We start from the raw sequence: 15,000 nt of genomic DNA, 5'->3' as shown, positions 1-15,000 counted from the left end.
GAACCACCTCCTGCCGGTGCACCCCGATGGGTCCCGGAACAGCGGCCCGACCTCCGGCCGGAACTGTGAAAGGCTTCCGCTGCCCCTATCCTATTTCGCTATCTGTGACCTTCGGAACTGCACGGTAGAAAATAACCCGCAGGCGGCCAGCTCGGCTGTGGGGAGGAAAAAGAGAAAGTGCTTTCAGTACCACGGTAACACGGAAGAAATGCGCCACGAAAGAAATAATAGAAGACTAATTTTGGCCACCTGCCCCACACTCGCTGGCAAACGCGCAAATTACACACACACAAGAATAAACTGGGACTCCGCCATTTTGAACGAAAAGTTGACTCACAATCTTGGATTTTTCACCGCGGATTTAACGCGCTTCAAACACTGGCCGAGGCCAAACTTCATCGAAATCATAACTTACCAGCTGAATGCCGTCCGGAGAAGCGTTTTTCTGAGTCTATTTGCACTGAATTCACACTTCTGGAACGATTTTCCGCAGCCAAGTTTTTCTTCTGCAGCCAAGTGGGAGCGGGAATTTTTCTATGTGTCTCTGTTTTGTGCGCTGTGTTGTGCGCTGTTTGAAGCGAGGTACCGAATCCACCTAGACCACCACTTGGTACCACTAGGTTACCACTTGTGTACCTTTGGTGTACCTTTTAAAACCGCCCGTAAAACCACTCTTACCGCGTAAAATCGCCGTAAAAAGGGCAAAATTCTTCAAATTTCTGCTCTATTCCACGCCCTGGACCAACAATCTGCACTCTGGTCGAGGTTCCCGTTGGAATGGTAGGCCAGGAAAGTGCAAGATCATCTAGAGCAGTTCTAGCCGATCTAGATCAGATGAGTTTGTTTACTTTCCACAACTGCCCGCCAAGAGGATGGAAGGAACCGCGGAAAATTGTAAAATGTGAGTTTCCCACATGAGTCTTTTAAACAAATTTATCGTATTTTAAGATGAACCCTTGTTTCCCCTTTCAGTTGTGCAGACAAAACGGCCAAGTACAACTGCCCACGATGCAACATCCTGTACTGTTCCGTGGCCTGCTACAGGTCGCCAAACCACCTTGAATGTTCGGAAGGATTTTATCGAGAAAACATCGTAGAAGAGTTGGCTCTGCGGAAGTCCGAGGACGATGCGGCCCAATCTGCACGCAGCATGATGGAAATTTTACAGCGGATAGAGCAGCAGGCGGATGATGATGATGATGATGACGAGGAGGACATGGACCACGGAGAGGAGGATGGGAATCTAGATTCGGATGACGATGAACAGGAAGCGGATCTTACGGCACGGTTGAACGGTATCGATCTCAATGATACCGAGAAAGTATGGGAACACCTGACCAACGCTGAAAAGGAGGAATTTCAGAGAATGCTGGAGAATGGAGAAATTATGAGCATGGTACCGGAGGTAGAAATGTGGTGGACAAAGCCCTATAAAATAGACCTGATTCAGCCACTCGATTCCCGGTCCCTGCAGGAGCAGCATCTGCTTTCCTCCTGTCCGCCGGTGTGGGGAAAAATCGCAGATTTCAAACAAATATGCAAGAGCGAACCTTCCGCAGCCGTTCGCTTCAACATCGCCAACGTGCTGGCGGGGTATTGTTTCGTGTTCAGTTACTTCTTCGGCGATCTGCACGACAATGCACTGGAGGTAGTGGATTGCTTGCTAGGCGTATGTTTGAATTTGAAAACCAGCGCCAATTTCGATTCGGAAGTGATGGCTGTAGAATCCGTCGTGAACGAGTGTCGCCAAGAGCGATTGCCCATCGAGCGAATGACGACCGCTTCGCTCAAATCATACGTTCACACACTGTTCCTAGGGCCCAGCGAGTGCGGCACAAATTTCAAGAAACACTTCATCTTAGCAGCATTGTCCGATGTTCGTAGTCTCCTGAGTGAGGCTAGAAAGGAACACAAACAATACCTGGCGTCTGCGAAGGACGCGAAAGAAAATGTCACCGATCTACGGCACGCCACCTCACAGAACCTGCACAGTTGCCAGAAGAAGGTAGAATTCTATCTCGCGTACGCCAAATCGGATTATTGTGTGTGAACAAATGGAGAAAATAGAGGAAAAGTACGCTTTGTTACCAAAAATATAATACTCGATTTTATTTTCATCTTTTTTGTGAAATCATCCCACCCACATTCGTGTTCCTTCGCTTTAATGTACAGTACAAGGCGTAGCCGGGCAAGCTATCCTACCCCATATGCTCGTTCACCGGAGGTTGTCCTTATGGCTAGTTAAAAACAACTGGAAAGAGTATTTAATGATTGCCGATTATCTAACATTACGCATTCAATGCGTACTTGCGTTCCACCATTGCTTAGCGATCGTCATTGAGTTAAAAGCAGGCCAAGCAAGAGAACAACCTGCGATTGTACAAACGATCAATCGCACTTTCGGTGGAGATTTCTGAGGCCACGCGACGCGCTTCTATAGATCAGCGGAAAAGTACTTTACTAAAATAAATATACTAAACTTAGGGTCAAAACTGCATGATGTGTTCTTCTCTTTTGTAAGAATAGCTATAGTTAAAAATACTTCAACAGAGTACAAGCAAATAAAATAAGTAAAACGCAGATCAACAACGGAAAAAAACGACAAAGGGACGACACATAGCGACGCAACCACCAAACTTTCTCCAGTTCAGCGACGTAATTAGGTGTAGTGAAGAGAATTATTGTTTAAAAACTAAACAATGAAAGTCTTCTACAAGAACGGAGGAAACTCCGGGGCGAACACAAACGAACATTCAAACTAACAAGCCCCCTTTTGCCACGGATGGGTAAGGGGTTGTGTGGAGCAAGGGTGCGTTCTTAACATAATATGGTGATAACAATAGAAAATATTATAAAGAAAATAAAAACACAAATGCCGCTGTCCAACGTGCGCTGCTTTTGCTTGTGCTGTGCTTTCCACGATTGTGCCCAGCTGTTCCGTTTGTCGTTCGGAGCTTTTGAGCTAAGCAGGACGATCGATCGCAGGTAAATAGTCGACCTCCTTCGGGATCCTTCCTTCGCCATCAGCCAGCAGCACAGTATAAGGCCGTTCACGAGGTAAGAGAAACCGTGTTTGCGCTCGAAGGTGGTTGAACAGTATGGTGCAGCTGGTGTAGACCTTCTACCGAGCTACCACCACCGTTGGCCGGCACTAGGACCGTGCTTGTACTACCATCAGGCTCCGTTTGCTGCTGCGCCACCAAATGCGGCAGAGAGATCTGAACTGGCAGCGTCTGGTTGTCGGCCGTAGGTACCTGTGGTCGTGGTCATGGAAAAAAGGAGCAAAACGTGAGTAAGGTGCTTATTCTGTAACTTTCGATTACGATGGCCTCAGGCGTTCGATGATTCATGCGAATTTCGAAACGTTTCGAAAACAATAAACAATTCAAAATGACAGTTTGAAGTAAAAAAACTGTTAATTAACTTGTTTTTTTCGGTATAAAAACGACTTAACCTTTGTAATAATAGTATACGATTAGCAGAAAGAAATTATTGATGCACAATCAGGACGCTATAACTGTTTTTCAGATGCTCGATGCTCGATGTAAACAGAACGCCAGCTGTCGACCACAAAAATGCACTCGACATGCAGGCGATCGTGAACACCAAATGAACACAAAATGAACCAAATGAATCGAACGCCTGAGGCCATCGTAATCGAAAGTTACAGAATAAGCACCTAAACCTCGATTGCACAAGAATGGCCATTTCCCCGTTACTTACATGTATCGTCACACCTTGCGGAAGGTTGATAGCACTCTGAAGTAGATTCTGTTGTATCGCGGCCGTCGTGGCCACAGAGGCCGGTTGCCCACCGGTAAAAAATCCGGCACCACTCGTGGATATAGTAAGCCCCGGTGGCATGACGGACGATAAAGGACTGCTGGTACTGCTAATCGAGGTGTTCGGTGTACTGTTGCTCGTACTGCTTTCGGTTCCACCACCCGCTCTGGCGTTCCGGTTATTGCTGTTGCTATTGTTGTTGTTGTTTTTCCGAGTAGAGGCCTTCTCTTCCTTCAACCGTCGCGTTAGATGTGATTTTATGTGCTTCCGTAGGTGATCTTTCCGATAAAAGCCTTTCCCACAATCGTTGCATATCTGAAAAGGAACAAAAATCCGTTAGCGCGTTGCCGTGCGTTTGGCCTATACGCCGATAACTAAACACTCACCTCCGTCTTGACGCCACTGTGTATGACAAAGTGCAGATTAAGGTGCTCTTTTCGTTTGAAGCCCTTCATGCACACGCTGCAGATGTACGGACGCTCAGGATTGTGGCCAAGCTTGTGCCTTTCGAGATGCTCTTTGCGCTTCAGGCCCGCACCGCAGATATCACATATGAACCGCCGCTCGATCTTGTGCACTATTAGATGCTGCTCCAAGCATTCCTTCTCCGGATACGCCATGTGGCACTCGGGGCAACAGAATAGCACCGTACCATCGAGCGCCGTCGTAATGTGCACTTGTCCCGGCTTTTGCCGCTTCGGTTTGGGTAGTTTCACTTTATGCTTGCGCTTTCTTCGCACTTTGCCCGTCCCAGTGCCACTGTCAGCACCGTTGGTCGTTGCCCCAGCTTCGCCTTCTCCATTCTCGTTCTCTCGGTGACTACTGCCCATCGGTGAACGACCATTCTCGTTCGATCCATCGTGCTGCCCACCGACACTGCTACTATCTACCGCACCGTACTGAGTGTTTTCGTTTGAATGGTCATCTGGCGCTTCCTGCTTAATCATCGGGCCATTCGCTCCTGTCGTGATGGCGGCACCGGCCGGCCGCCCGATAATCAGATGCGGATGGTTTCCGTTAATCATTCCGGCAGGTGCATTGTTCTGATTGAACTTCAAGAATGGCTGCAGATTAAGATTATGGTTCCGTGATTGCTGCAATTGCTGCTGCTGTATGAGCTCCGATAGGTCACCGGAAAGAAGGGAGGATGGCAACAGGGCTGTCTGATTCCAGACACCCGCATTCGACTCCTGCTTTATCTGTCGCAACGGTGGTGGGTTTTCGCTGTCCACCTTTCTGCTCGTCGCTATCGTACTCGAGCTCATGTTCTGCGGCTGTTGCAGCAATGCAGCATTCGCGGCGTTCTGTGAGGCAAGCAATTGCAAATCTTGCGGCTGAAGAGCCGCTACAATCGTCATGCCCTCCGGTAGACCGTGATTGTGGATCACCTCCTCGTCCTGGGGACTGTAGGCCACCGTTAGCACCGTGGTACCCTGCTGGAAACCCTGTATCGGTATCTGCATTTGGCCCATTTGGAATTTCGGGGTCTGTATCGTCCCTGCAGTCTGCTCACTCTGCGTCGTTGCCGCCGTGGAGGCGGACGTTGTCACGTGCGATGGCATGGGATTCGGATTCAGCACCTGTATCTGGACGGTTTGCTGAGCATCACCCGGTTTCGCACCGGGCATCGTGATTGGAAGTGTGATGTATGCAGGGGTAGACATTCCTGCAGCCTGCATGCTTGCCGCACTCATGCTCAGGTCATGTTGTGACGCTTGCTGGAAAACGGCCGATGCGGTGGAGACATTCGTTCCATCGCTTGGACGCAAAAGCTGAACACCGCCATCGCCCCCGGACACCAATCCCAAAACCTGAAATAAAATCATTAATAAGTTAATCGAAGTAAGCAAGAAATTTAGCGACAAGCAATCAAAGTGAGCATGTAAGGTCTTAAAACCATTTGCCAGCATTGCCATCCGCTGGAAACGGGAAACTATCAACGATTAAAAGATCAACAACAAAAAAAACCCCGAAAAATGTGTACAAACCATCACGTAACACCGTCACTGCAAAGCAAATAACTAATGAATGCTGCGATGTTTAAAAACGCACATGATCTCACCGTTTCCTTCAGTGTCAAGATGGTAAAAAGCACGATAATGTTCGTCAAAAAGTTAAAGGGCAACAGTTCTTAACATACAATCGTTCCCTCGCAGGAACGAGTTCATCTCCTGCTGTATCTCTGATCCCACGAAAGACATTCACTTTCGTTTGTTCAATCAAGCGGGTGCGGGGTGTCTGACATATAATTCCATGTACCTCCCAGGCCCAGCCATCCCCACCATCAAAAGGGGAAAAATCTTCGCCCGATTTTCAAGCATCACCAGCATCAACGCAGCGGCGCAACATTACATCCGGAACTGCGAGCTCTCAAAAACCGTTTTCCCTCGCCCGTGCCCACCTGTGCCTTGCCTTGTCTTGGCTCTCTCGCCCAAGGTGTTTTTCTACTTTTTCTTTCAACGGTTCATTCTATCGAATCTCGATACCGGAAAGCGGCCTTTGCCCCTCATTTCCCCCCCCCCCCCCCCAAAACCCCTTCGCGTATTCGCGCTGGTGAATGCCACGCGGTTACCTATGGCAACAGCCGCGGAGTAGACGATGGCAGGCAAAAGTCGCGTAAAAGTGAAAGTTTTCTCTCGCGAGGAATGAACTCTGCTTGTGCGACCGAATAAGAAAGCAAGCGAAAGGGGGTGGGTGGACGAGGTGGGTTGAAACGTTGGAGGCAACATTTGCACGGAAAGAAAATAAAGACGAGGCAAGAAATACAAGTAGAGAATTCGAGAGAAAAACAAGGGATCGTGCGAGAGTAATAGAAACACAACCAAGTGCAACAATAGTTGTTGGTAGAAGGCTTAAATTGTGTATCTATTTAACATCCCAAATGTTGTAATCGCTTTGTTATTTAAAATACCGCTAAACTTCAATGGTTTAATTGCAAATTTGCAACAACTTACAGACCAATAATATATATTGATAAAGCAGTTCATACATTAGAAATATTCCGTTTCTTATGTAGAACGATTCGCTCCGCACAGCGTTTCTTCGATTTTGCTGAAGAGTTTTGCAATATGAACGAAATACTTTGAATGTTCCGTTCCAAAACCGCACTGCATGGATTGTATTTGTGCAAACACTTAAAAATGCCCTAATAACAAGGCAAAATAACAACCGATATCTCACATTCTTCATTGCAAATCACATGCCGCTTATCTAGTAATCGCTTAGCAACGTGTTCATTCATCTCACTGCAACCTTCACACAGATCTCTTGGCATACTACTGCTCAATCGTGCTAAATCTCGGCAATTGTCTACAGCGCAGCAAGCAGCGAGTGCCTCCCCAAAATGCATTAGCAACACGTGGCCTACGCGAGGAGAAGAAGAGAGGGTTCGTTGCTTTGCCTATTGGCCTGCCCAAGCGTTGAAGTCTCCAGCGAAAGACCGAAAACCCCAAGGGAACAACAACGCGTACCAGCATGGCGGATCTTGTGGCATACAACCGCGAGCGTTCATGTTCGTCGCGGAATGCCAAAACAAAAAGAAACATTCAACATGCACCATAAACATCGCACGCACGGGGGCCTTTTGTTTTACACTCTCGGTGGGAAGCCATCGTTGTATTCTGTTCTTATGCCCGCAGCCCTACAGTACCGAGCAATCATTAGGTCAGGGAGCAAGGTAACATGCACAATGGACATCATGGCCCCTCATGGCTTTTGGTCTCTCCGAACCGCCATTTTCCTTAGTAAACAGTTGCGAAAATAACCCTCCCCCCCCGCCATTTTACCTGCCCGTTGGCCGAGTTGGTTAGATTCTGGGGAAACTTGGCTGCGAACTGATTGGCCACCAGCGATCCAGGGAAGGGGGACGAGAATTGTGAAAAATTCATCTTGGAGTACTGAAACGAAAGAGGAAGTGAGCTCGGTGAGATTATTTAATCGTTTAATGGAATGTTGTTTTCGTAAGAACATAACTCTCACGCGGTCACAGCGCATCCTCCATCCCCCTTCCTTTTACCTCAATATAGTTATCATTGTCATCCATTTTTTCATCATCTTCCCGCCGCTCCAAGGTGGTGGTGGTGGTGGTGGTAGTGGTGGTGGCACTGCTGGTTTCATTCATCTTGCCCAGCAGCGGAAACGCTTTGGAAATGTCTTAGTTTTCCAACCAATCACCTCAACTTTTTCACTCAATTCATTAACTCTCGATCACACCGTGGCCAACACAGCAGGCCCCTTGCGCGCGCTGCTACTGGAAAAGAGAAGCATCGAGCGCCATATTTTTTCATGAACTTCCGTACGCATGAATATCGTAAAACAGTGAAATGCTTTGCCGCATTTAAACCAAATGGAAAGCGCTATGCAGAGCAGTGAAGCAACACCTCAGGTCTCCTTTGATTTCACATGATTTCTTCGCGCGACTCCTGCTTCGCCCCGAACGATGAGGATGACGAAGACGCCGACGGGGTAACGGCTGTACATGGTCGTGCCTTACTTACGGGACAAATTATTTATCCATTTCAGTTGTCCGTTTCAGTCACTGCGCATAGTGTGGAAGACTCTCACTTCAGCCCATGCGACCTGTATGCAAATTAAAAGCGTTGGTAAACCATTCCATTCCTTGGGCTACCGAATACATTTCTAATTGGCCACCAGGAGAGAAATTGTTTTCAGCACTGCTTTACGAAACTAAATCGGGAAGTGACACATTTTTCCAAACACTGTCCAGAAGTACTGTTACACCACTGGTGGCATCAAATATTTTTGGTGATTTTTAGGCGAATTCAAACGGTCACTCTTTGTCGTGTACACCTTTCTAGGTCACTTTTGTTTTGCATATCCTCGAGCGATATCACGGCAGAAAAAGATGATCGATATCGATAGATGATCGTCTTTAGTTTCAACACTTCATGAAAACTATAAATGAAACAAACCCCCCAAAAAAACAGACACTCAACAGGTAACACCCTAAAACGGAAAAACAAATTAGCACGATCTACGCAGACAAACTGGTAAACGAATTCTCATTCATCACCATCGATTCTTCTTCACAAATTCCTCACAAGCATTCCCATTTGGAAGTAGTGCAAAATCCTGATGCTATTAGCATAGAAGCGCCATCGTGCTTTCCAGCTAATGGAATTCTTCATTTGTAACAATCACCATCCACACGTCACAACGGAACTGCAAATCACCCTCCTGGCACACACAGGAAAACATGCCACACACCAAAAAAAAAAAAAAAGGCACAGCTTGCTTTTCGGTACGCCGTGGCCACTGCCGATGCCAACGAAGATTGCTTTCACATCGATAGTGAAACTACTTTCAACAAGCGCGTGCACTACACAATCATCGGGCACGTTTCGTTCATCGCGGGATTGTAGGGCCTGTCTGCCCGTTAGCCAACCAGTGAGAGCCAGGGCGAAGGCAAAGAGGAAACATGCACACATTAACACATACAGCGCGGCACGTACATACAAACACATCAGGCAGGCAACAGTGCGAAGCATGGAATGTCACCACACGATGCGGCCCGTTGGCCGGGGATTCGAAATCCGGCACTGGCAATCGCGAATACCAAAAATTACAACCGAACCGGAGCGCGGATTCAATCTCTATGGCGCTGTAGTTCGCGGATGCACACCGTTTGGCGGCACCGTTTGGTTTCGAGGTGGAGCGGAGCGGCCGTCATCGTACGCGGATGTGACGATCGGCCGAAGGCTCCACTCGGATAAGGCTCGGCTCGGCTTACGGTGTGCTGCGCTGCGCCGAGCGGTGCTTTCTCTCTTTGCGTCGAACAAACGATCCGTCTTGCTGCTGCTGTTGCCCATTTCACGACTACTCACTCAGTGCGAGCGCGAGTAAATCGTCTTCGGCGCAACATACTCGTCGCTCGAAATTCATGTAATCATCTCCGGCCCAGGCCTTTACAGAGGACAAATAGCAACGTAAAAGTATACTGAAACCCTTTTCTTGACGTACACGAGAGCGAGACCGTCCGCGAGAACGGCCGACTATACGAGCACGATTGGTATTTCACGATCGTTGATCGCTGTATGAGTGATCGTATCGGCTCCGTAGACGGATGAGCGTTTAGTGAATGCGCTACAGGAACGGAAGCTCCACTCGATCGCAAAGAGATCAGCGCAGTAGCAGCAGCAGGAGTTTGGTTTGATAGTAGACTTACTACTACCAACAGTACTAATACTACTACTGATGCTACTATTACAATCGCTGGCTCAAACGAACGCTAACGATCGCTTCGAAGCATCATCACGCTGCGTGCCGCTGGTAGCCGTATTTTACGTAAATATCGTTCACGACCACTGGACTGGACTGGCGGTACGAGAAAGCGCATAAAGACCGCTGTGCACCACCACCACCACCACCACCACCGCCACTTGGTGGTTTACATAAACCCATCCCATAATCCATCAAAACCTTCTGCCCATCCAACCATCCATCCAAGCAGCATGAGGCCATGAGGTTGTGTTTGTGCTTTGTCGCATTGAAAAACCCCAAGATGAATCACCAACCACCAACCAGGGGACCAAGATCAGGCGACAGATTGAGCAAAGCATATGATCACATCGCTGCTGTTCTGCGTAAGCGTGCCTTAAGCGCCCTTGGTATGAGCGTTTGCATTGGACGCACGCGTAAGGTTGTTACCCATCGGTGTGTCATGCCAGGGTTGTTTCTCGATCAGGAAATAGCCCACAGCACGGTGGCATGGGGTGCAGTTCTAATGAAAGTGAAGTCGATCCTAGAGTACAGTTTACGGGCACACCGCGATCGCTGCGTATAACGGAACCCTGTGTCGGAACCGGAGGGTTGCTGATCAACAAGAAAACTTGTTCCACAGTTAATGATTGGTCTCGACTGTTTCTCGGCTACCTCTCACTGGGTTGCACTGAGCATTACCCTAAACTGCAAAGTGGAGCAGCGTTTGTTTGAATATACATCGTTTGCGAAGTAGAGTACGAACCGGATGTAATTCAGCCATGAAGCAGAGACAAAGTAGGCAGTTCCTCACTTGAACTCTCGTTGAAGTCTTTCGTTTTCGTCGACCACGCGACGGTGCGATGTCGTCGCCGTGTGAGTGGGGCCTACCCTAACAAATCCCTCGTTTGCTATCTCACAAATGATGTAATGCGGTCATTTTTTAGCATTAATAATAAATCCACGATTCTGCGGAATTTGAAATTTCGTCTGAATTCGTGTTTTAGCATTCCTAAAGCTAAGCAGCATCTACTGAGTGATTAACAGCTACTATTTACTTGTTGATGTGGACCGAATTTTAATATTTGCCCTCCGAAAACCAGCAGCACATAACGGTCATTGCGGCGGAATTCGATCATCGTTTTCCTCTCGATCATCTCGATCATGTTTGGCCGGAGGGCGATGTAAGTACCGTACCGTCCCTCCTCCTTGCGGCGCCACCGTTCATGAGCCCCACCGAGGCAGCCGACTCGACCGGAGTGTTTTGTTCGCGGCCACGATCTGACCACGCGTGCGGGTCTTCGGAACCGAGCAAGACAATTTAGAAAGTGGAGAGAGTTTTATATAATACACCAGCAACCACCACCAACCAACCAACCAACCACTCGGGCGCAATCACGACTCACGAAGTCAAAGTAGACAGCGTTGTTGTGTTGAGTGAAGTTACTTGTTGCTCTATCTCTATCCTAAGCATCATTTTTACGTTTTCGTGGCTTCTCTGGCTCACACAACTCACACATGGATATTCCTTCTCCTTTTTTTTAACACTTTCCGTGTCATTTTGCAACAAAAAGATTCTTTTCTCTGCTTTTGCTTCGGTCTTTCAAAGTCAGTGATGTTTTCTTTATCACAACCGATCCGTCATGCAGGTGGAGGTTGATTATTTGTTTCGTTAAATAGGCGGCACGGAATTACACGCCTGCTTAGAAATGTTATTAAAACCCATTTTATTGACCTTCTCGATCAACGCTGGTCGGGTTGCGTTTATTGCTTATTATGTGCGATGCCATCACACCGTAAGCGCGAGATTGTGATGCGCACACGATGGTAGTTCATTGCAAGATACACACCGCGGTGTTTGCCATAATCTGCCCTGACCACCATAGTTGGCGATGTCTTCGCGGCGAGTCGTGAAAGATCAAAAGTTTCACTTTCATTTTGTGTTCGTGTTCACTCTAACCGATCAATTCCATGCTCGGTAGTGTGCGGGGTATGAGTCGCAGCAGCAGATCCCATTTTAGCATTTTACTACCGCCACCGAGGGACAAACATGTTGCGAGACGGGAAGCGAAGAATAGAGCGCAGCAGAAAATTTGCATTTTGGAACATTTAAAATCGTATGTTGCAGATGATTATATGATAATCATTAATTCGTGATTTCAAACTCATTTTTTTCGCATAATCAATCATCCTTCTGGAATGCCGAGGAAAATCATCCCCGCTTGCTAGACGATTGGCAAAGGGATGCAAATTTAAAAAAAAATCGAGCTACGAACGCACAATACATATTACCGAATTAAATCATACAGGCCAAAAAATTTGTACATCATGGCATCATAAAACAAAATTAGAAATTCAAATCTGTGCCATATAACCGGTTTTTGAGAAGTTCTCCAACACTCAAAATTCCCGTTTAACAGGTTGCTAATGGTCGACCATCCGTATGGTGCAGCTGCTCGTACTGAGCATAGCAAAGCGAGCATCCCATTCGTCTTCCACGATGAGACACAAATTTGATGGATATAAATGAAACAGGCAAACGGGCGGCCTCACGCAGCACGTCCATCTCATCCCGTGGCGCGAGCAAAAAACGACGGTGACACATCTGTGAAGCAAATGTTGTTTCGGGGCCTCATGTTTCGTGAACGAAGCATCATTCGTTCGCTTCAGGACAAAAATAAATCTGTACCACACAGCCTCCGGCGATGACGTTGCGTGGGAAAGCGTGCATTTGGATCGTTTTTATCATGTCTCCTACAGGCATGTGGCACGCGTCTCTTTTGCATATTAGCGCGTCTTTTATTGTTTCAGGATGATAAGGATGCAATTATGATAGAAGGACAGTCGAGCAATGCAACAGCAGCACCAGTAGCGTGGTTTACTTTGATTTGTTTTTAGATTGCTGTATCTGGTGGGAGGGAATCAAATAAAGGGGAAGCTGCAATGTACGCTTGCTTCCCCGCTATGTTGTTCGCGTATTTCCACCTGACAATTTCCCCAGCTGGCTCAAGGGAGAGGGAAACCTGCGTGTGCTGTGATGATGTTTTTGGAGGGATTTACATTCCCGCTTTTGTTTGTAACCATTCCACCGTAGGCGACTTAATACCGGCAAAATGGTGCGTTGTTTGCCAGCTTTGCTTACCTTGTTCGCTTCATCCGTGACGACCGTTTGTCTGTCTGGTGATTAGGCACCGTTAATGCGTTTTCGTCGATCTACTCGGGTTAATGATGGAACGCTCGGTGATCAGCTATTCGCTGGGTCTTTGGAAAGGCCAAGAACTTCCGAGCTTCCAAAACTATCTCCACACAGGACACACCACACAACTTATCACTTCACGCAGGATATTCACGAAACACAGCACCGACCACAACAAGATCAACTAGCCACGGAAGCAACAACAACCACTTGCAGCACCAAATAATTCAACCGCATCAAAACGCGCGGCACAACGAAAGGAACCTTCGCACAAAAAAACAAAACAGATCGAACCAGTTTGCAGCGCGATTTTTCTGTCGCTCGAACGGTATCGGGCCTGAGGGATCAACCTACGCTACCTAACAGCCATGATCCTGTGGAAAATTGTTGGTCGCGGGAGTAGAAAAGCGCGTCGCCACGAAAAACTAAAAACCAAAACTCACATCAAAAAGGAAAAGGAATATGGGCTGCGCTGAGGAAGGGTGGCCAAAAAATTAAGTGCACGGTGGGCGTGGGGTCCAAAATGGCCGGGTGAAAATTCCGTTTAGAAGCGATACAGTTGAACCTTCGGAAAACGGAAAATCAGAGCTGGAAAAGTTAGTAAAATCCGCTAGTAAATCGTGATTGGAGGAAAATTATCATCATTATTTGTTTTTCAGCCGCTGTTAGTTTCGGCAATTTTTGGTAAAAATTGAATCGCCAACGGATATGCCACGTGCCTTAATAAAATCATTCAATAGCACAATTTTACATGATAAGCAGTAAAAGGGTATAAAATGTTTCGATAATTTGATCGCATTTGGACTTAAAATCTTCAATTAATGCGGAATTACTGTGGGGGCAGCTCCCGTCAGAGCAAGCGAACGTCATCGAGTAGTGTTCTGCGCGTTCATTGTTGGTTCTTTCGATCGAGTTCAGTAAAATAAGGAAGAACTATCCAGTCCATGAAACGGAGAAGAGCAATTCTGCAGATTTAAGTGCGACGATGGCTGGCCCCGTAGATACCAGGTAATTATCGCGTAGCCCTGCGGATCCTTTGTTTACCCGTTCCCCCAATGCAACGCAACGCAACAGCTGATTTCATGGACGCCGTACCACGACGGATATCGTATTCAACTCTGCTCTTTTGTGTTTCGATTGTAGGAAACGATCTCGCGAAGAAGAGCAGAATGAGTTTATGCCCCTGTCGAAACGAATCAACAATCTGCATCTGAACAATAATCAAGGCAGTCTGGGTGGAGTGCTGGCGGAACAGCTCGGAGCCACGGCGAACCACCACGGGCAGTTTGCTATCGGTGGCCAGCCCGCAGACTACGCTAATCATGCAACTCATCACCACATGCACCATCATCATCATCATCTCGGGCCCGGAATCATGAATGGAGCAAGTGCCGTGGCTGCCAGCAACACAAGCAACACTAGCAGCAACAACGGCGGAGCCCTCGCACTAGCCGCCAACAGTGGTAGCAATAGTCCTGCCTCGACACACGCCTCGACCATCTCCATCAACGGGGAAATCCTCGGTGAATACTGTCCCGTACTGTCTGCAGAGGAAAACCCGCACTACTTTACGAAGAACAAAGTGCTGTACGACCTGTACATCGAGCGCATGAGACGACTGCAGTAGGCTACTTTGTGTGATACGCTTAAGCAAGAGGACGATTCTTTCTTTTAGTACTGTATTTTATTCCGCGTGTACCGGGACTTCAATCGAACTAATCTCGCCCCCATTAACTAAGACGCGATGCGTTTGCTAAAATCTAATTTACTAAATTTGTCAGTTTAGGTTTTTATTCTTCACTATG

The 15,000-nt window shown here is 47.4% G+C and overlaps 4 protein-coding genes across 5 annotated transcripts in view; 2 read left to right on the top strand and 2 right to left on the bottom strand.

Moving 5' to 3' along the window:
- The window catches only part of LOC126570945 (uncharacterized), a 12,318-nt gene extending 11,765 nt beyond the window's left edge, over nucleotides 1–553 (bottom strand). For both annotated transcript variants that reach the window (XM_050229097.1, XM_050229098.1), the window contains exons 1-2: nucleotides 416–553; nucleotides 1–155 (exon numbers count right to left, since the gene is read on the bottom strand). The exon at nucleotides 1–155 is cut by the window's left edge and continues 224 nt beyond it. The gene's annotated coding sequence lies outside the window, so the exon portion shown is untranslated. The remainder of the gene's footprint in view (nucleotides 156–415) is intronic.
- Nucleotides 554–793: 240 nt separating this feature from the next.
- Nucleotides 794–2,065, top strand: LOC126570947 (zinc finger HIT domain-containing protein 2). Its single transcript, XM_050229102.1, has 2 exons — nucleotides 794–901; nucleotides 973–2,065. Exons 1-2 carry the CDS (start codon nucleotides 873–875, stop codon nucleotides 2,048–2,050), a joined length of 1,107 nt encoding a protein of 368 aa, XP_050085059.1. The 5' UTR covers nucleotides 794–872; the 3' UTR covers nucleotides 2,051–2,065.
- Nucleotides 2,066–3,050: 985 nt separating this feature from the next.
- LOC126570949 (zinc finger protein 236-like) lies at nucleotides 3,051–13,607 on the bottom strand. Its single transcript, XM_050229104.1, has 6 exons — nucleotides 13,142–13,607; nucleotides 7,799–8,032; nucleotides 7,569–7,679; nucleotides 4,170–5,594; nucleotides 3,724–4,098; nucleotides 3,051–3,254 (listed from the first exon to the last, which is right to left on the bottom strand). Exons 2-6 carry the CDS (start codon nucleotides 7,901–7,903, stop codon nucleotides 3,051–3,053), a joined length of 2,220 nt encoding a protein of 739 aa, XP_050085061.1. The 5' UTR covers nucleotides 7,904–8,032; nucleotides 13,142–13,607.
- Nucleotides 13,608–13,812: 205 nt separating this feature from the next.
- The window catches only part of LOC126570948 (uncharacterized), a 1,414-nt gene continuing 226 nt past the window's right edge, over nucleotides 13,813–15,000 (top strand). The window contains exons 1-2 of the mRNA XM_050229103.1: nucleotides 13,813–14,203; nucleotides 14,339–15,000. The exon at nucleotides 14,339–15,000 is cut by the window's right edge and continues 226 nt beyond it. Of these exons, the coding sequence (XP_050085060.1) occupies nucleotides 14,181–14,203; nucleotides 14,339–14,822 (507 nt within the window). The 5' untranslated portion in view covers nucleotides 13,813–14,180 and the 3' untranslated portion in view covers nucleotides 14,823–15,000. The remainder of the gene's footprint in view (nucleotides 14,204–14,338) is intronic.

The sequence above is a fragment of the Anopheles aquasalis genome, chromosome 2 (assembly GCF_943734665.1).
Source record: "Anopheles aquasalis chromosome 2, idAnoAquaMG_Q_19, whole genome shotgun sequence".
In the NCBI taxonomy this organism is placed as follows: domain Eukaryota; kingdom Metazoa; phylum Arthropoda; class Insecta; order Diptera; family Culicidae; genus Anopheles; species Anopheles aquasalis.
The sequence above is the reverse complement of the archived record's forward strand: the minus strand, read 5'-3'. Positions and strand labels throughout refer to the sequence as shown.